Source organism: Epinephelus moara, chromosome 16, assembly GCF_006386435.1.
Source record: "Epinephelus moara isolate mb chromosome 16, YSFRI_EMoa_1.0, whole genome shotgun sequence".
In the NCBI taxonomy this organism is placed as follows: Eukaryota; Metazoa; Chordata; class Actinopteri; order Perciformes; family Serranidae; genus Epinephelus; species Epinephelus moara.
The window spans coordinates 11,207,911-11,229,492 of record NC_065521.1 but is presented as its reverse complement, the minus strand read 5'-3'; the positions used below and the strand labels follow the sequence as shown (position 1 = coordinate 11,229,492).

Genomic DNA, 21,582 nt, shown 5'->3' with positions numbered 1-21,582 from the left:
CCCTTGATGCTGTTGAGTTATTGATTAGTCAGCAAACTACTTTAGAACAATTATAAACTACGTAAGTGCTGCATTCTGGGGGGTTTTCAGCATGTGTGAGAAAGGTCACACAGCCACCTGGCACTACAGCACTGCGTTTGTACATCACCCGTATGGCACAAGTTTCCCACCATCATGGAAAACCTGGAAAAGTCATGGAATTAGGTTGTGTGCAATAAAACTATTACAGTCATCTTCCGTGGATAACCTTACACATAATGTAACATAAGGGCGAATTTATTTTCTGTAGCCGTTGACATGATGTAGTTCTAATACGCGCGCCAATATTTGTTTACCGTCAGTATATATCTTTAGTTTCTCCCTGCATTCTGTGTCTCCCTTCATTTATGTCAGCTTTACGGAGTTATGTTTGGATAATTCCAACAAGAAAAATAATGATGTGACAGTGTGATTTAACATGTAGGGTCATAAATCCCAGAGTTGCCATAATGATGCCACACTAATACTTTTAAACTATACTGCATTCTTGAGATGGAGCAATTAACACGGGCAGCCTAGGGCATTCAGTCATCATTTGGAGCGCCAGTGCGCACTTTGGTTTTGTTTTAACTGCTCTGAAAATCGAGCATGGTAGTTCAAAGGTACGGAGCAGTCTTTTTTATGAACAAATTAACCAACGGGCCAACTTAACTATCAGCTGCTCTGTTTCCACGCCTATAATATTTGGAGTAAAGCATAGGGCTGCTATGCGTATCCTGTTAGTGTTATAAGTTGTAAAAGATCATGGAAATTTTATTATGAGTGCTTGAAAAGTCATGGAAAGGTTTTGAAATTTTGTTCATGAAAATGTGTGGGAACCTTGACTGCAGCAGCTGTAGACACAAATCTCAAACACCTGATGTAAATGGTGATTATCGGGAAGCTGGGTTACTGTGGACCTAGTGTTACATTGTCAGACCTACAGAGTGTCTCCAAACTACATTTTAACAAGGGTCTGGCAGAACCCACAGTCATTCTATGAAAGGTGAAAAAAATATTTGTCAAGGGCAGGTCCCGACTGCATCAGCACTCATGTTAAGAAGTGCCAGGGAAGAAATGTTCTGAACTAACATTTTGCAGACGTGCTTTTGAACTCTTGCCAGAGCCGGTCAGCAAACATGCGAGAACATCCCTACAGAGGGCAAATTTTCAAAATGTCACACAGGCACAGACTTTAAAAATGTCAACGTCGACCAGAGGAGAGAGAGGAAGAAAGCACAATGCCAGACAATCGTAGTGGTCCACACAGGCTTTTACTCAGACTCTTGCATACCTACAGGCCATAATCAAACTATTACCTTAATGCTGGCATTTACAGTACCTCAGTTACAAACACATTGATAGAGGAGGAGACAGAATTCAAGGTGAAGGTTTCACACTTGAGGCTCAAGTGTGAAACACAACAGCTCTTCGTTCATGATAGCATTTCATCAAAGTTCTCAAGTGATCATTTCTTTGGACTAGGCTTGGCTTGAGGTTTGTCATCTCCACTCTGATTGTTTGAAAGTGGCTTCTCAGTGTGAGTGGGTTCAGCTTCTTCAGGGCTGATAGTCTGAGAGGCAGCTGTCTTCTCTGTGGTTGGACTCTCAAGTTTCTCAGACTGTTCTGACACGACAGTCTCTGCATCAACCTTGGTTTCATCAGTAACTTTAGGTACGACAGTCTCTGCATCAACCTTGGTTTCATCAGTAAGGTACGACAGTCTCTGCATCAACCTTGGTTTCATCAGTAACTTCAGGTACGACAGTCTCTGCATCAACCTTGGTTTCATCAGTAACTTCAGGTACGACAGTCTCTGCCACCTCTGCAGCCTTCATTGTTTTACCCTCATCTTCCTTAGCAGTAGTCTCAGTAATCTCAGGCAGTTTCACATTTTCTGTAGCCACTGTTTCAGCCTCCTTGGTTGCTAGAACTTCAGCTTCCTTGGAAACCTCTGCAGGTGCTACCTCTGCTTCTTTGGAAACATCTGCAGTTGCGACTTCGGCTTCCTTGGCAGCAATCTCTGTAGCCAAAGTCTGACCCTCTGCGACAAACTCACTGGCAGTAGTCTCCTTGGCCTCAGTTACAATTGTAGACTCTGTTGAGAGGACTTCAGCTTCCTTGGCAGCAGTCTCAGTCATCACAGGTTCAACCTCCTTCACAGCCTCTGTAGCAATACTCTCAGACTCCTTGACCACATCTGTCAATATCCGTTCAACATCTTTAGCGGCCTCTGATGTTTCAGACGCAGTTTCCACTACAACTTCATTTGGGTCCTTGGCAACATCACTTTCCATCACTTCCGCCTCCTTGGTGACTATTGCCTCAATCTCCTCAGTGATGGTCGCTGCGGCATCAGCCACCTTGGCCACATCTGCTGCTATTGCCTCAGCCTCTTTTGCAACATTTGCCAGGGACTCAGACACTTGAGCTACATTGTTTGCAATTTCCTCCACAACCTTTGCAGCATCAATTACTACTTCAGTTTCTACACCATCAACAGATGTGGCAGATGACTCAGTTTCTTGGACAACTGTCTCCTGGGAAAGTCCGGCTACTGTAGCCTCTGACTCCTGCACAACAGCATCTAAATCCTTCTCCTGAGCAATAGCAGAGACTGTTGTTTCTGAGTGTGCTACAACATCTATCTCCTCCTTGGCTACTTCGATGACCTCTGTCTCTTGGGCAGCTACATCAGCAGTGGGCTCTTCTTTACTCACAGCAGCAGTGTCTTGGATGGTGGAAGATGGTATACCCTCAGCCTCATTAACCTCAATAACAACAGTGTCTGTAGCTATTGCTGTGCCTTGAACCTCCTCAGTCAGGTCCTTGATGACCTCCACTTCTTGTTCCAATGGGACAGCAGTCGCTGTCTCAACAACGGTTTCAACTGTTTCATTCAAGACTGGAGTTCCTACAGTTGTAGCAGCAACCGTTTCACTTTCTTTAACCAAAGTGGCTGCCTCTTCGAGGATAGCACCTGCCTCCACTTCTGAAGGTAAAGCAGCTGCTTCTGCCTGGGCAACACTGTTCACAACCTCGAGGAGTGGAAGGACTTGTTGTACAGTCGGGGATGTATCTACAGTTTCTGCAAGTGAAGCAGTTTCCTGGGCTGTGATTTCTGCAGCCATCTCCTTAGGGAGGACTACACCGACCTTGCCAACCCCCGCACCTGCTTCCATCAGCAGCCAGTCCATTTTCTGTGCATGCTGCTTGATGGCATCATCAACTCTCGAGTCGATCATCACTTCGGTCAAAACTCCATCTTCAGAAGAGTATGCAGCAGCCTTCCAGGAAAATAAATGTAATAAAAGGTTGGTTTTGGATTTGTTTTGAAACAGATTCATATTTTGAATCAACAGGCTTTTCTACTCACCTGCCAGGCCACACCAAGTTTGGAGATTTCACGACCGGACATGCCTTCTGCTCGGGTTGCAATGTCTGAACACTTCTGTCCATAATCAAACTGAGCCAACTTTAATCTCCTGTTGAGTTAAAGCACAGAAGGTTTGTACAGGAAGTGAGCTTTGAGCTTTAACTTGTTTCTTATAATTTATCATCCGTACATTAAATGGTTTCAACTGGCCAATGCAGTCTGCTAAGGCCTATTTGCTACACTTCCTGAGGACTTAAACACCATTTCATGAAAGCAATAAGTAAAGACTCAGACACCACTTTGGTTTCAGGACTCAACACATTACATACACCATTATGCAACTTGAGCTAGCGTGGCAACCTCGAGGGACCAATGCTTTCCTTTGCGGTGGTAAATCACCTCTTCTACGGAGCAGCAACAGTAGCAGTTTGAAATTGAAATACAATAAGGGTACTCACTGTCTCCCTGTAGTGGCAGGAGCCAGCACAAATTTGTCGAAATACAAGCGCACCAATCTTTCCCTCTCGTCCAGACCGGGTAATGCAAAGTGTACAATCTCGTCAATGCGGTCATTAATGGCCCAGTCGAACTGTTCTGGCTGGTTACTAGCAAGCACCAGCATGAACCTGAGGAGAGAGAATGAGTGTACTTAGACCCGGCCAATGACCTTTTCAGTCACGTCGGTGACCTTTTCATGCCCAGCCATGCACAGTGAATAACGTTAAGATACCAACTTGTTGCTCTGCTCCCCAGTGCGGTAGAGGAATGCATTGAGGGTGGCTCTGAGGTCCTCACTGATTTTCTCCTGCAATGCAAAAATCATGACTCATGAATATATGATTAAAACACAGGGCATCATCACCATGCATATGGCACTGCAGCTGAACTCACTGTGGCTCGCTTACGCAGGAATGCATCAGCTTCGTCTACGAACAGCAAGAGGCTGCAGGGATCAGAGAACATCAAAGAGAATGAGCTTAAAAAGGCCTTCTTTAAGGCCTTTAATGTAATTAGCCAACAGAATATGAGCTGCACTGTATGTAACACAACATACAGTCTACACTAACGATAGCTGATACACATTATAGGACTACGTCACTGAGTGTTAAAGGAGCAAATTAAAGTGCCCTACCCTCGCCTGCTGGTGTTGGCCCAGTCAAACACCTTGTGCATGGCAGTGACTCCATCGCGCCCCATGGGTGCCACGTCCCCACCTGTCATGATGGCATAGTCCATCCCTGAATGAAGAGCCAGTTTCTGAAGGGCAATGCAAAGAGCTTTGTTAAAACAGAACAGAGAGGAAAAAGAAAAAACAGAAATGCACAACAGTCTTATAAATATTAAAGATATACTATGCAGAATTTTCCTAAAAACTATGTATACACTCCTGCAGAAGTAATCCCTCTCATTTATCACTAATGACCCACTAGAAGAGTAGTATTTATGAGGAGTATTTATCTGCAGAGACTCTGTCCACTGCCTACATTTTCCTATTTACTTTTATTTTCTGTGTTTGGGATGTTTATGGGCATGTACGCCCACAGCACTCAGGTGGGGTCAGGGCTTCATAAAAAAGGTAGCAACCACACACCGGACTGTAAGCAGCACGCATTCAAGAGACACAAAGCCTGAAAAACACAAACATAGTGAGATGAAACGCTAAACAAAAGTGAATCTGTTGGCTTTAACTTTAACTTTCGCTAGTGAGCATGTTTAAAAAACGAAACCAACAATTCTGCATAGTACAACTGTAAGTAACAGCTAAGCTACATATATAGTAGGGGAGGGAATCAGCGGAGGATCCACGATACGATATCATCACGATACTGAGGTCATGTTACAATATTATTGTGATTTAAAATATGTTGCAATATGTTGGGTATTGTGATAAAATATATCGTGATATATTGCAATTTATTACCTTTTTTTCAACTGTAAATTATGTCCCCAAAGGAAGACTTTGTCAACATCTATTTTTTCTAATAAGACAAAGTTTTCAGTCTGTTCATTTCACCTTAGCAGCAAAATGTATTTAGTGGACTGAAAAAGCAATTGAATTTATTATTCTGTGTGATGATACAATACTGCCACACAAAAATATCAGGATACTATGCTATATCAACCCCCCCCCCCCCCCCCCCCAAAATTCATGAAAGCAATATCCTCCAAACGTGTCAAAAAAATGTAAATACTATATACAATGTAAAAAAACAAGAAAAGAGACAGAAAATCTAAAGGTTTTGACTCAGCCATACCTTGGCAAAGAGTGTTTTTCCAGTCCCGGGGGGTCCATACATCAGGATGTTCCTGTACAAGCCTCTGTTCTGCCTTGTGTTACGAGTGGCGATGGCAATGTCCCTCACACGTTCCTCCAGGCTTGCCTGTGTGATCCACAGCACATGAAAGCACTCTGCTTGTATTTTTGTTTTTTACAAAATCAGATTACATGAATGTTGAATTCAGAGGACATATATACAACAAAAACCATGACGACTAAATGACTCACACTGAGCACCACGCCCTCTAAAGCATCCTGCGGTCTGCTTCTCAGACGCCTGGTTGTCTACACATGAGGAAAACAGAGGGAATTGCATAACGACTCTTTTTAGCATAAATCATTACAAGGCAGTCACAGAAATTATGTTTGAAATCTGAGTGTTTAGAAATATCAAGCACATCTTCTTATTATCTAGTCATCATATACAGAAAATTTACATCATTTTAGCACTTAATTACCAAAGAGTGACTCTTTTGCTCTGCTACACATACATTCAAATGTTCAGTTTCTTTTCCATTAAACAGATTTGGGGGTAAAAATGTGAAATATAACTAAAGATTAAAAAAAATCCTACTAAGATAAATAAAAAATAACCACTTGACACATTCAGTACACACAAACCCCGTTGTTTTCTTGATAAATATTCTCATTCATTTTTACGCACTTTAATGGAATAACTGATGGCATGTTTGAAGTTTTAACCATTTTCTAAAATTCTCCCACATTAAGTCCATGTGGCAGGATTAGCCAGATAAAACTGCAGACAATACATGAATAAACGAATTCATCTCGACCATTTCTTGTAAGAAAATAAATTTGATGCGCTACCAGCTGTTGGAGGCTGATGTTGAAAATCTCAACAACAAAATAATGAAATAATCCTCAAAGAATGCATTTATTTACATTTAAAGTTGCCTCATTAAATATACTATTTGCCCGGGACGTGGACTTGAGTCACATGACTTTAAACTTGACTTGACAAACTCAAAAATACTTGAAACTCAATTTAAACTTCAACACCAGAGGCTCGTGGCTTCACTTGCACTTGAGACTCTTGACGTGAAAATTCTTGATACCTTCCCCCAAACCCAATGATTAAAAGAGCACTCTTTATAAAGTGTGCTCCAGATTCATTTATTTCCCTTCATTTCCTTAGTCAACCACCATTAGCATTAACAATTTTATTTCACCTAGACATAAAGCATAAAGCATGCAATAACATACAATATCACTTTAAATAAGGAATATTCTTGCAGAATATGTCTTACAAATTTGGGAAGACAAAGTTAAAGACATTGTTCCAATATGCGAGGAGTTTAAAACAACAAGACAGGACAGAAACCCCCCAAATTTATTCTGTTATGGCGCTGGTTAATAGTTCTATGTGCTATGCAAGTGCAAGGTCTCCATTCCCTTCTAATGACTTCAGTTTAGTCGGACTTGTTTTCACAAACTTGCTTTAACAGATAAATACCAATTTTGTACATTTGTAAAGTTAACATATTATTACTCTGTTGTTAAAATGGCATTGCATTGGGTGGAGAGCAGATTATGACTTGTTAAGGACTAAGAACTAGGACTTTGGACTAGTCAGTCTTGACTTGGGACATGACTGCAAAGACTTGAGATCCAGCCCACTCCACTGAGGTCGAGTTGACTGATTCTAGTCTGGTATCGTGACATGAAACAGCAGTTTCATGGTTAAAATAAAAAAACAATAAGCTCTGTGGGGGGGCTAACGGTTAAAGGATAACTTCGGTATTTTTCAACCTGGGCTCTATTTCCCCATGTGTATGTGTGCGTATGTTCATGGGTACCACTCGTTCTAAAATTGGTTCAGTATTGAGGCGCGAAACGAGCTAAAACGGTAACAGGGTCAAATGCTTCCTGTATAAAAGTGCTTTTTTTCGCCACTGACCAGTTCAGATCGCCAGTGCTATCTCTGTAGATAGCATATTGTAGCGGCCCTGGGGCAGTGGTGAGTGTGATTGAGTGGTGTCAGCTGTCAGTCAGTGTTGAAGCAGAGAGGGGGAGGGCGGCCCCACTGGGAACTGTAAGTGAGTATGTGTGTATGAAGTGTGTGTGTTACGCCAGAAGAGTCAGAGTTTGGGACGGAGTCTTTTACGTGTTACCGCCTGAAGTTTTTGGAGTGCTCAAATAAACGGGCCTTTTTCCCGAACGCAAGAACAGGATGTCGCGCAACACCCCGTACAGCTTTCATAGGCTGCCTTTGTCGGACGGCGAGATGCTGNGTCAGTGGCGAAAAAACACACACTTCATACACACATACTCAGTTACAGTACCCAGCGGGGCAGCCCTCCCCCTCTCTGCTCCAACACTGACTGACAGCTGACTCCACTCATAGCACTGGCGATCTGAACCGGTCAGTGGCGAAAAAAAGCACTTTTAATGCGCAAACTTATACGGGACGCATTTGCCCCTATTACCGTTTTAGCTCATTTCGCGGCTGGCAGCTGCATCCGCTTCCCTCAATACTGAACCAATTTTAGAACGAGTTGTACCTATGAATCATACGCACACATACACATGGGGAAATAGGGCCCAGGTTGAAAAATACTTAAGTTGTCCTTTAACCAATCAGCACAGGGACAAACACGCTGTCAAGCATTGTCAAATGGTGTGCTGGAACCAATGAGGAGTAATAAGAACAATGGCTATAGGTGCTATAGACAAGATAGGCGTTACTATCGAGGGAGTTCTAAATCGACATATCCTCTAAATATTGCCCAATGCTGGAGTTTAATCTGTCAGCCAGCAGCAGCCATCTATATTTTCAGCAGACAAAACAAACAACAATGTCAGCCTACAGGGCAAAAGCCATGGTAGCTTTCTTTGCTGTAGTTGTTATGCAAGTCTGAATGACAATCGTCAGTTTTTGTCTGTCTTCTCAATCTCCCTTGATTTGTTTGTGTTTGTATGGGCCATGTGGTCGTGGTGACATAAACACCACTCACTGCTTTCTGAAATTTAGCGGCGGATCTTTCATATCTGCTGGCTCCAATAACCAATCAAATGGTGTGCAGACTCCACCTATGTGGCGTGCCACAGCCATATGCCAGCATGCTAATGGTGCAGACCCACAGTGGCCTTAAAATGACAATAAACTCAAGACGGATATGTGGGTCTCTAGTGATTGGTTAGGAAAAATTGAATCTCCCTCCCCCATAGAAATCAGTTAAGGTGGATACGATATCAGACTGAAGATGGACACGCAGTGTGACGAGTTGACTATTTTGTCTGATATCAGGCAAACGTGTGTCCAATTCTTGTGTAGGTCAGGTTAGTTCGTTTTCATCAGTGGGACACCAACCACACAATAAATAGCAACAACAAGGAAATTAGGATGTGGTCTGACCTTGACTGGGTGTTTAATGGCCTCTGCAACGGTTATCCTGGAGGTCTCTCGGACCAGTGAGGGTTTACCCAGACGAGCCTCTATGTAGCGCCCGGCCACTGCTGTGGCATTCCTGGCAGAATACACTCCAGCTGCCAACAGCGTCAACCCAGCAACCTGTGGGGGACAAAAAAAGTAAACACACACATCTTCAAACATACTGTATAAAGACCACTGCTTCCCATAATCCTCTGCAGTCCTCCTGTTGTGCGAGTGAGACAAAGCGTGACAGGTCTGACATGGATTTACCGTGGCGGTGAGTTTGTCCCAGTCAGAGACGAAGGCCCTGAATCCCTCCCCAAACACTGCTCCCGCCGTCCTGCCAGGAACAAAACACAATTATCACACTGACTGCCTCCGCTGTGGCAGCCGAACTCACTGCCGCCCGCCGGGACTTTACTTACAGCTGAGAGAGATACTAGGAGATAACATGCCAGTTACTGTGAGGATTAAGGAAAGTAGAAAGTCATTTTGCCCTCACTTTATAGATTCAAGGACAGTTTGTCTGTGTTCGGCAGCTTTCAGGCGGATCTGTTCCCTGATCAGGTCTGCATTCTCCCTCTCTACCTGGGCTCGGGCTTTGGCCTCCGCTTCAATGCGAAGCAGGTCATTCTTGTGTCTCAGCTCCATTTCATGTTCAATGGTAGCTGGAAGGAAAAAAGGCAGATATGAATAACTACGTGCATAAGACCACTTCTGACAGTGCTGAGAATGTGACCTACTTTAATCAGTGTGGTTTAACTTAATTTAACACTGTGTCAAAACTAGATTGAACTGATTTGAAATATTAAGGTCCTCTGTACTTATTGGCCCTTCTAATATGGAAACCCAATGCACTTTGCAGTTCAGCGGCGCTGCTCTTTGTTCCCACCGTGCACCTTTTGACCTCTTTGGCTGTTAAGTAATATATGATTTTGCTCAGCCCTAAAATGACCTGTAACTCAAAAAAGTACCCAGCAAACATTAGTCGGACAGTGATGCATGTCCCTGGCCAACAATGGTCCCAGTCGGATGCCAAAAACTTCAACATGGTTATGATGTAGAAAACCAGATTTCAGCTGGACACCAACACTATTGGATGTTGATATTTGGTTGAACTTATGTTGTACTGTTGGGTGACCAAAATTCAATGTCACAACAACAATACTAATGACAGATGACATTAATATTTTGTTGATTTTACACTGTGTTGTTAAGTAACCAAAATCCAACATCTTTCAAACGTCTCATAATAATCCATGTCCAAAGGCTAGTATTACTTGATGCCCATTTTTTAAGTACATAAAATGAATTTATGCCATTTATACATATCTACATGTAAATTATATTTCTGTCACATCATTTAAGCTTGTGGTGTTTGAAAGACCCACACGTCCGTATCCAAATTGTCTTTGATCGTACATGGGAAAAGTAGCCTTTAAGGCTTTTTGCCAGAAAGTCACATAACATACAATAAAGAGCGACAAAGTCCACATAGATTGAAAGTCATGGTGCATGAATGGATAAAGCACAGGACTTTCACCCAGGAGACTGGGGTTCATATCATGTTCAGGTCAATGTTTGATTATTATGTGGTCGTGTTAAAATGGTGTTTCGACATTGCTAGGATGCTTGGGAAGGACGGCCAGGCAACATTGCAAACATCAGCACAACTTTCATTTTGGAACTATTTTGGAACTGTAATGTGACGTCTTGAATGGCTGTTTGAACAACTGTCATTTAGCGTCTCAGTGTTTGCTGGGAAGCCCCATTTTCCAGATAACTGTTAGCATCACACAGCTCACGTTATTTTATGGTTATTGATGGGTTTATTGACAGATCGAGCCATTTCTGTGTCAGTATGAGCTTGTTGGGACCGTTTAACAGCTTGATGTGGTTGTTAGCCCCTCTGTTAGCTCGTGCTAACTGTGCCAACATTAACCTAAGCAATTGTCAGGAGGCATGGGGCTCAGGAGACTGAAGCAACAGACAGTGTGCTGATTCTGTGGGAAGTCTGGACGAATCAGACCCCTGGCACAAATATGATCAAATGCAGGTATTGTTTGAGATGTTTCAATACTACTTGGTACTGGGTTACTTCAGTCAATACCTCAAAAGGTATCAAGCACTGATACCCAGCCTACTGCAGGGTGGTCGTATGATGATTCTCTGAGTGTTTCACCAGGACATAAAACAAAAAGAACGCTTTGTTTTAATAATACTTTACGCAACCCTTCACTACTTCATACACTTACTTGTTCTTGGTTTATTTACTTTTTAAGACACCATTACAAAAGGTCTAGTTGTGTCTTTCTCTCTGGTGGTTCAAATTAAAGGAAATAAAAAGAGGAGTAACCTAGCTAATTAGAGTAGAGACCCAATGCAAATGTCTAATGACGAGCTAATTCATCATCATGATAATTACTAGAATAATGTTGATATTCTGTGAGTGTCTTTAAACTCCACTGGGTAAGTGCAGAGTACAGGGGCCCCTTGGAGACTTTAAGGAACCACAAATCTCACAGTGAGCCTTGTAATCTCTGAGTCATCAGCACTGATCAACCATCTTATTGACCGCTGCAGATATATTATGGTCGCTCCTCGCTTCAGGGCAGCACACATCCTTATTGCATCTTTAAAAGGGTAATAAAGACATATTTACGTGACATTATGAGTGGATGAATAATGTGTAAATGCAAGAGTGAGTTTGGTTTTATCTTCTACCTTTCCTCATGGCCTCCTGCTTCGTAACCGATTCCTCTTGTTTGCGAAGGTTCTCCTCATTGAGGGCTTGCTGAGAATAGAATACATATGATGAATGCTCCATTAAGATATTTAGGTGGTCAATTCAATCTTCCATTTGAAAGGGTTTACCTGTTGCCTGAGCTGATCATCATACCTCTGTCTGGCGAGTTTGTCTTGATATTGCGCCCTCTGGAGGGGATACAGGAAATAGTTCATTATATTCAAATATACTAAATATATCTTGTAGGAGAAACTTGTTTTACTGTCAGATGGTGTGTTCAGGGTTATTTCCATACTGCCTGGTTTTGCTTGGTCTCCTCTGCCAGTGTTTTGCGTCTCTCCTCGCCCTGGAGGTGGATCTGCTCGCCCTTCAGCTGCTCCAAAGCCGCCTCATATTCCTGTTGGGGAGTTTGGTTAGTGTTATGTTCACTGACATCAGGGTGTAGTCAGGCTATCAGATGATCACATCGAGGCACTTTGACGATAAATCCACCTTCTCCAACACCTACTTTTACTTTACTGGTATGCTCCAACTGTACAGTCTGCTCCTGCATACGAGCCAGCTCCAGCGCTTCTTTAGCATGTCCTGTTGAAATAAAAAAATATATATATAACAGTGAGAAATGCTACTTTATTCATTCAACTATCTAAATTTTAACCACCAGGGCAAATATAGTTACACTTGTGGGTATAATATGCTTTTAAGGCACAGTGTATAAGATTTAGGGGGATTTAGTGACATCTAGTGGTGACGACTGCAAACTACATCCAGCTGAAACTTCTTCCAGTAAGAATTCCTTCAGTGTTGCTTGTCCGGGAAGTCTTACAGGGAGCCAAATTATCCTCGGAGGTCTCTTTCTCTCTAAAACAAACAGACCAGTTGTTTTAAACCAGAAAACAAACACTTGATAAAACTGTTTCATGTTAAAAATCAGTGTTTCTCCTACGGTGTTCAGCACTTCCCAGCACCTACTAATGTGTGCTCACCATTTTGTTTGATAACGTAAGATCCAGACAAGTTTTTACCAAAAGCTGAATTATCTGCAGAGGTCTCCTCCTCTTCAAAACAAATAGACCCGATGATGTAAACCAATAAAAGCACTGAATAAAGAAATTTCACATTCACAAAAATCTGCATTTTTCCGACACTGCTCGTCATGGAGGGACTACTGCAAAAATGTGAATGGCCAGTGTTTGTTTGTTCTGGACTACTGTAGAAACATGGCGGTGCAACATGGTGATCTCTGTGGACAAAGAACCCTCTCCCTATGTAGATAAAACGGATTGATTCTAAGGTAACAAAAACACAACGTCTCTTATTTCCAGGTGATTATACACTAAAGCAAACATGCTTATTACATTATATTCCATTTTTGCCAATATATCCCACTAAATCCTATACAGTGGACCTTTAAAACTGCCACCACAAGATGATGATGGGCCTGAGCCTGTCAGTGTGTTTGTAAAGAGCATAGCAGACATTTAAAACAGTTAATGAAACATACATGTACATGACACACACTGGGTAAGTATACCCCCATAGAGTGAACAGCAGTTAGCATGTTCATCTGCACATACTGACATGAAAAGGCATGACGTGTGTGGGACAGGTGAGCGGCTGAGCTCGCGAGGACACTTTGTTCCATCTGTGCTCCCTGACACGCCCACCAAAAGCTCTTTAACTTTGCTGCAGACTGTGTGGAGGTCAAACAGGCCGGTGTGACCACGTGCATCATTGCCAGTATTTCAGCAAAAAAAAATTAAATTTTAAAGCACCTCCCCAAAATACATTTAACACAGAACTACATACAAAGCATTGTAAGTTTGTCAGCCCTTGGCCCCCGGTGATTGGCGGAGGTAAACCTGTTTAAAAAGTTTAAATGTTATCTGGACTGTGCAGCAAGTTTGATAAAAGTATGCCGAATTTAAGAATGGCACCCGACAGCTTAACAGTGCTCATACAGCATGATATTAAAAGAGTGCACATTTGCAAGTTATAAAGTTAACTTTCAGCTTGAGGTTTTTGTGTGGAGTTCAGCACGCGGGGCTCTCAGCCATAAAGAACAGAACGTGCCAGCACGGGAAAGTTTGTCCAAACCAGTAAAAAAACAACAACAAAAAAACAATGTACTTATAATATCACAGAAGTTAAAGAAAGCAGGTGTTTTCGTTGAATGCTGGTAAAAATTAGTACGCACGTGATTTGTCAAGTTCCCTTGCAGCTTTTGCAGCTCTCTCCAGCCCCGTCGGGTCAAAGTTACTCCACTTGTCTCCGGGCTTGTCTCCCCCTGGACCTCCCGGTGCACCCCCGGCCCCTTCAGAAGGACCGGCCGCTGTCTGCTCCTCCGCCGGCGGCGAACCGGAGCCCTTCCCCCAGCCGAAGAGCCACGACATGCTGCTTCAACAGTTCGAGCAACAGGCTACACTCTGAGTTTCAGATATTCTACAGAGGTGGTGGTGGTGGTCCAGCCCATGCTTGTCGGACCAGAGTCAAGTACGACAACAGGTGAAAGAAACTTCCGGCAAAAACTTTCAAAATAAAACAAGTATTGATGGATATGAACAGCCGTCTGAAACATTGTAGGCAACGTGAAACGGAAGAAGGAAGGAGGATTTTATGCTTGATCAAGTTCTATATTCTTGTACACAATGTCCCATTCACCACCTGTTTTATTGTTGTTTACATGGTCTGTTATTTGTATCATCTATTGAAAAAATGATCTAAAATTAATATTTATTTAAAAGAAATAAAATTTAAAAAAAATCAGACATGTTTTTTACATGGATGTATCACTTTCAACCGTTGTTTAAGTGAAGTGCTATAATATCTTAATTTTGTGTTGTTTTTTCTTGTTTGTTTTTTTTTTTTTTTACATGCTTTTATTCTGAATGTATGAAAAATAAAAATCACAGCAGGCTTTGGGCTGCATCTGATAGTGTCCAATACTACTGTCCATGTTTATTGCCTAAGCTATGTATTATTATGATGACGTCCAGGAGGTCCTTACTATTATTTTATTTTTATTTATATATGTTTTCTTGTGTGATAGATAGTAAAATAAATTAGGGCCTGGTCTGAGCAAGGGGAAATGTGTTCAGTTTTTTTGACCATGTGGACAAAGATCACTGGATTATAAAACATACGTGAGAGCATAAGTTTTCCCCTCGACCTTCAAATTCATTACCATCTGAATAGGTTATTGTGTACATCTCTGCCCCAGTTATGTCGTGCATATTAAATGAGAACAGACTGGCAGTCATTACATTAATATACTACATACATAAAATGGACATACTGTAATAACACAGAGTGGCTCCAGTGTCTTTTAATGACCTTTATCAAGGCAACATACAGTAAGGGGTCTATTAAAAGGTGCTGTTATTATTATTTAAGACTAACTTAAGTGATTCCTTTGAAGATACTGAACTATTGCAACAGTAATGGTATATTGCATATATGTTGTAAATAACATATATAGATAATAGAAGGGTCAATGACATATGGAGTAACATTGCGCGGTACGTAGGCTATAACCCAATAAAAGTTCTACATTACATGACCAGGAACAAAATGCCCTCTAAGACAAAAAAAGAAGTTACTGAGAAAATGTACAGTATCAAAATTAACCTTCAAATGGAACAAATTCAGTGGAAAAAAGTAGCATTTGTATTTTTTAGGTCAATAAACTTTCACTGTCATTAAATAAAAATGGTTACGTGAAAGGGGCGGAGACATATTATCAATATTATCGGCATAAATCTATAAAAATAATTGCCCCTGCACAGCAGTGTTTTCAGTTAAGGATACATATGTAACTGACCCTCGCTCTCAGCAATGAGGGTTGTGAAAGAGGTGCTCACATATGATGCCTTCAGGGGCTGTCGGATATTTAGAAGATTTGCGGAAGTGTACATTTATGACCCGATTAAGTGAAGCATGTGTTTTTGTATGGAAATATAATAGGTTCCACAATCATGCTTGAAGCTCATTTTATTCTCCAGCTGCAGCACAAAATATCTGCGTGCCAGTTTGTGGTATAACAGCCGGATAAAAGAGCTAAGGGGGAAGCCATGGGCACTAGTGAAAACAACAATCGTTGCGCACGCCAACGTCCCTTACGTCACATGGATGGACGTAGAGGGCGGGCTGAGGGTTACGTACAGGGCTCTACACGGCAGCGGGTAGTTGAGATAAAAGTGAGCTGTCCTGTCTGCTCTGTTGTGGAGTTACTGTCTCAAACAAAAGTAGTCGTAAAAATGTCGGTGGTTAGCGGCGCCCTCGGCCGAAATGTTTTGGCTATTAGGAATTCTGGCATGATGGTGGTGAGTACGAGATATATTAATTCAGTATTAGAACCAACATGCCTTATAAAGGCTAGGCTACTTTAAGAAATGTAAAGACCAACGGTAACAGTTGGGTCTATGTTTTGATTTGTTGACTGTTGAGTTTATGCTAGGCTTCAGTGAATCATCCCAAAAATATTTAATACTAGTTAGTTCAGAGGAACTACAGCAACACACCCTGCTCTCAGGCTATGTGTGTAAATGAGACAAAAAATTGGAGAATCCTATTCTCATACTGTCTGCTTCACTGTTGTGCATTAGATTGATTAGCAGTATTTACATTTAGCAAATGTTTCGTTGTCAATGTAGTGTAATAATCGCTTAGTAAACCTGTCCATTGTGAAAAGCTGAGCCGTTGTTCAACTCCTACCTTCCTTTAAAGACTGATATATCATATCTAAAATTTGTTTCAGCAGTTAGGGCACACATAGATATTTTACTTCTCGTAACTAAATGGAAACATTGAATTTATTGTGCTAAAGTCTGTCTTTCATTGTCCCTAAAGAGTCAGTTAGGTAACCAAAGACTACGAAGTGATGTAACACTTTCACGTTAGTTCATCCAAGCTACCACTAGAGGGAGACTCCACACCTTTTATACAAAGGAGTAAACAGTATTGGATTGTGTAAACTGGCCAAATGATGTAATATAATATTGATTTATAATCTCAAATGATGTCTCAAGATTCTAATTTGAGTTTATACATTTTACAATACCTACATAATGTTTTGTAGTGTTATTTTTAAAGGCTGTCATTGGAATTGATTAATTTGATTGAGTTAATCTTATGGTACCTTTGTTTTGTTAGTTTGCCTTTTCATTCTACTGGAAAGCAATCATTTTTAATGATTAAATATTTGGCAATACAAATCTATTGTCAGTGTTGTAGCTGTTTGTATGAGTTGTTGAGCTAGTACAAGTAGTATCCTCTGGTGTTACAGGATAGAATTACAGAGTGCCTCCTGTTTTAGCCACAGCTGACATGAACAGCAGCTACGTCACATTATATGGTGTTCCTTTGTACAGAACTCTGCTTTTGTGCCTCTTTATTCTACTTTTACCCAAAAAGAAAGTGTTTTACCAGAATAGATGAAAGAAGAAAATACAGAGAGGAATAAGAAATTGAAGAAAAGGGTATTTTATACTTCTCAGTGATTCATATATCCTGCCTCTCTTGTTTGTTATCTGTGATACAGATGGTTCGGCATGCTCAGACATCAGCTGCCCCGGCTCCTGAACCCAGGATCAAGAAGTTCCAAATTTACCGCTGGGACCCAGACACTGCTGGAGACAAACCACGAATGCAGACATATGATATCGATCTCAACACGTAAGTCATAACCGGGTCCATGAAAAGAACATTGTGGAGCTGTATGTTTCAGTGTCATAATCTATTGACATGTTCTTGTTGATATAGCTGTGGTCCAATGGTTCTGGATGCCCTCATTAAGATCAAGAATGAGATTGACCCCACACTCACATTCAGGCGCTCCTGCCGTGAGGGTAAGAAACACACCTAGATTCAGAATCAAAATCAGAAACAGAAACACTTATTGATACCTGAGGGGAAATTGTAATATGTTATAGTCACTTGGATGTAAAGAATAAAGAATTATAAGAAGTAATAATAATAAGAGTATGAAATTGAAGTATGTAAATATAAAGTAATGAAATACAATAAAACAGAAATAGAAATGTGCAGTACGCTACAATGTCAACACTAGTACTAAAGATATTAAGAATTAAATATATATCTTCACTGTACTGAGTCTGTATGCGGAGTATACAAATAAGCTTGTACATAATAATGTTAACAGTTTCCAGATTTATTTTAAAAAATCAGAACAAATGAAACACATTAACAGGGCCTTTTAAACTGACCTTTGTGCCAGATGTCAGTGACCTATTGATTGTGTATTTTTTCAGGTATCTGCGGCTCATGTGCCATGAACATAAATGGAGGCAACACACTGGCATGTCTTAACAAAATTGACAGCAACACAACCAAAGTAACCAAAATCTACCCCCTCCCACACATGTATGTGGTCAAAGATCTGGTGCCTGTAAGTACTTCAAGTGTGAAAATGTAGCAAGTTATAATACATTCATATATGGTACATTTCATGATTGTTTGAGTGCTTGTTTTGAATTCTCCTTCATATGATTTTCACCAGGATATGAGTAACTTCTATGCACAGTACAAATCCATTGAGCCCTACCTGAAAAAGAAGGATGAAGCTCAAGAAGGGAAGGAGCAGTATTTCCAGTCGGTGGAGGACAGGCAAAAACTGGTAAATAAACCAACACATTACTGTAAGAAATGCAGATCTCCCACAAATAATAACACATGTTGTGGCAGCTGTATTGAGATCTTCATATTTTGACCCTAGAAATCATTTCATCATGAGAATCTAACAGTCTCAGATGTATTACTCGTGAAAATCTTCAGCAGAATCACACTTGAATGATAGCATCGTGATTTGCCTGTGTAGTCACAGTCTTCTGAACCCAACAGGACGGCCTGTATGAGTGCATCCTCTGTGCATGCTGCAGCACCAGCTGTCCCAGCTACTGGTGGAATGGAGACAAATACTTGGGACCTGCTGTTCTAATGCAGGTGGGTAATCTTATTTGGTTAGGAGATGCATATTCCAAATGAATCCAGATATTACATGTGGTAAGAGGAGTTATAGCCACATTTGGGGCCTTGTGAGCCTATAATGCTCATTACAAACCATAAAGAGAAAACTTGAGTAGATCCTTTGCACTCATGTGGCAAATAATATGAAATTTAGCCTGAAGGTGGTGCCAGAGCAAAGGCCATGTTGTGAAGCTGGTGACTGTATTGTTTGTTTTTTTACTTCTCAAAATAAAGGCGTATCTTAAAGGTCCAGTGTGTGGGATTTAGGGGGATTTATTGGCAGAAATGTAATCTAATATTTATAACTATGTTTTCATTCGTTTAAAATGAAACACATTTTAAACAAATGAAAATGTGAAATCACCTTAAACTAAGAATTGTTGTGTGTTCATATCTATACACAGTGCAGGTCCTCTTTCCATGATGTCCACCATGTTTTTACTTCAGTACACTAGAATGGACACATCAAACACCGGCTCCTGAAAAGGCCATTTTTGCCTTTTTGTGTCGGCCAACATAGTTCTACACCCCTGGCACATGGGAGAAGTTTCCATTGGTTGTAATTTGCAACCTCACCACATGATGAAAATCTCACACACTAGACCTTTAAAGATGACAACACAAAATGTTTTCACTTTGCATCTGTCATATTGGACCTATGAATCATAACACGCCTAGCTTTCAGTTAAATGCTGTGAGTGTGAACTATCAGACGTTAACATGCTGACATTGGTTACATTCAGCATTTTTCCAGCTGAGACTGTACTTTGAGGGATCGTGTCAGTTCATGACATGACGCAAAGACGGGCACGAGTTTAGAGGAATCATGTCATGAATCACAACTTAGTTGTCAAGATATTACATTTCAAGTTTTAAAATAGAGCACAAAAAATTATTCGTGACGGAGCAAAGAACAGATGTCAACTGTGTTATTATCCCACAGGCATACCGGTGGATGATTGACTCCCGTGATGAATTCACTGAGGAGCGTCTGTCCAAACTTCAGGACCCCTTCTCGCTCTACCGCTGCCACACTATCATGAACTGCACTAAGACGTGTCCCAAGGTACTTTAAAACATTCTCACACACACTCTCTTGCAGACCCTCTTGCAGTTTTTAATTTCTCACTGTCTGTTTGACATGCTGCTCCACAGGGACTCAACCCAGGGAAGGCCATTGCAGAGATTAAGAAAATGATGGCGACTTACAAAGAGAAGAAAGCAGCAGCTTCGTGAACATATGAAAATCCAGCTGGCTCAAGAATCAGTTATAAAAACTGAAACTAAGTTAAGAGGAAGTGAAGAGCCAACCAGGAAATTTTACCTCCATCAGCACCTTCATGTGATTTCCATGAGTGAGTGAAATGTGAGTGTGTGGATGTGTGTAAGTGTGATTTGTTTGAGGGAGAGGAAGACAGGAAATTGTGAGAGAAAGGTGCTGGAAAGAACCATTAAGCTAAATACTTTGTGGCATGCAACATGTTGGACCACATTTCTGCTATTTGTCTGCATAGTGAAAAGGCATGAAGTCTTTGGTAAGAGCTCAAGACATTGTATTCAGGCTGTAAATATTTAAATATGTGTTAATTAAAGATGTGCTGAGCTCATTGAAGAAGTTAAATGTATGTTTATTGGATCAGGGATGGACAAATTACCCACTCATTGATTGCCTTTGCAACTTACATTGTAATAAACAATACTGAAGCAACTAATGAGACATTCTTAATCCTTGAAAGATGAAAAAATGTGGACTTGTCAAAGCAGGACGGAAAGACGTGGAATTAGTAACATTAATGATGGCTGGATTTCATTTAAGTGAGCCAGTTCCAGGGCTCTGGTTTTATCCATACTCACTCACTGACATGGCTTACTGGGACACTAAATGGAATGAAGCAGTTACAAATATTATTTACATCTCTGCTCTTCCTGCTTTAACGAGTCAAAATGTATGCCATGAAAAATGGGTTGATGGGGATGTGGTCACAATTTGCATTTACTGGTTTGTGGAGAAATAACTGACCAGCTGCAACACAACAGGAACTCTACAGTAACCATGGATGATTACCCTATGTGGCCCCTCATCTGCAGAATGTCACCCAAATTACTGAAACATATACTGACAAGAAAAAGAATCAAACTGACCACAAAGAGATGCAAAACCACGTCTGTGCCTTGCTCCCATGTGGTTGTAGAAGAGGTGGTGGGGGCTTTTGCATATCTGTGTCCAGGGGCTCATTGACTCATAATCCACCCATGACAGTAAACAAGTCAACATTGCAGTTCATGTCATCTTTCTATGGGCCCCCCACCTCAAAGGCCCCTGTGCAGTCACACTGCCTGCACTGTCCAATATTCAAATCAGCTCAAAATGCCCCTCTGATATATTGATAAAAATATAGGTTAAAGAAGAAAATGTTCCAATGTTACGCAACCGCACCGCTGTCTGGAATAATTATTAGCAAATTTAATCATAATCACAAATAAAGAACAAATGTATGACTTTATTATGTATTACTACTGGCTATAATATTGTGGTGTACTGCAGTTCAGTATATGGTTTGTGCAAGTGGTGTTACCATACCCCAGCAGACACCATTACTGTCAAACACTACTGTATCTCTATTTCATGACTTTCAAATGTATTAAAAAGTGGAAAACTAGAGTGTAGTATGAGTGTTATGTAGGCTGTGTCACTGTTAACTGTGTTACGTGTTATAGTTTTTGTAAAGTGTTGGTATGTCATAAAAAAGCATAAGTATATTATATCATAAAACCACCACTGTCTG

General features: G+C 41.0%; 2 protein-coding genes across 2 annotated transcripts; one reads left to right on the top strand and one right to left on the bottom strand.

Moving 5' to 3' along the window:
- Nucleotides 1-1,275: 1,275 nt before the first annotated feature.
- On the bottom strand, nucleotides 1,276-14,311 carry LOC126402880 (ATPase family AAA domain-containing protein 3-like). The gene is made up of 17 exons (XM_050065200.1): nucleotides 14,010-14,311; nucleotides 12,321-12,397; nucleotides 12,108-12,209; nucleotides 11,941-12,000; nucleotides 11,791-11,860; nucleotides 9,569-9,734; nucleotides 9,337-9,406; nucleotides 9,049-9,204; nucleotides 5,901-5,957; nucleotides 5,650-5,775; nucleotides 4,527-4,651; nucleotides 4,286-4,337; nucleotides 4,129-4,199; nucleotides 3,853-4,020; nucleotides 3,395-3,503; nucleotides 1,755-3,305; nucleotides 1,276-1,714 (listed from the first exon to the last, which is right to left on the bottom strand). The coding sequence occupies exons 1-17, from the start codon at nucleotides 14,203-14,205 to the stop codon at nucleotides 1,487-1,489; spliced, it is 3,384 nt and encodes a 1,127-aa protein (XP_049921157.1). The 5' UTR covers nucleotides 14,206-14,311; the 3' UTR covers nucleotides 1,276-1,486.
- A 1,656-nt stretch (nucleotides 14,312-15,967) lies between these two features.
- LOC126402881 (succinate dehydrogenase [ubiquinone] iron-sulfur subunit, mitochondrial-like) lies at nucleotides 15,968-21,454 on the top strand. Its single transcript, XM_050065201.1, has 8 exons — nucleotides 15,968-16,134; nucleotides 17,352-17,485; nucleotides 17,573-17,658; nucleotides 18,082-18,218; nucleotides 18,330-18,446; nucleotides 18,671-18,772; nucleotides 19,740-19,862; nucleotides 19,952-21,454. The coding sequence occupies exons 1-8, from the start codon at nucleotides 16,069-16,071 to the stop codon at nucleotides 20,030-20,032; spliced, it is 846 nt and encodes a 281-aa protein (XP_049921158.1). The 5' UTR covers nucleotides 15,968-16,068; the 3' UTR covers nucleotides 20,033-21,454.
- Nucleotides 21,455-21,582: the final 128 nt, after the last annotated feature.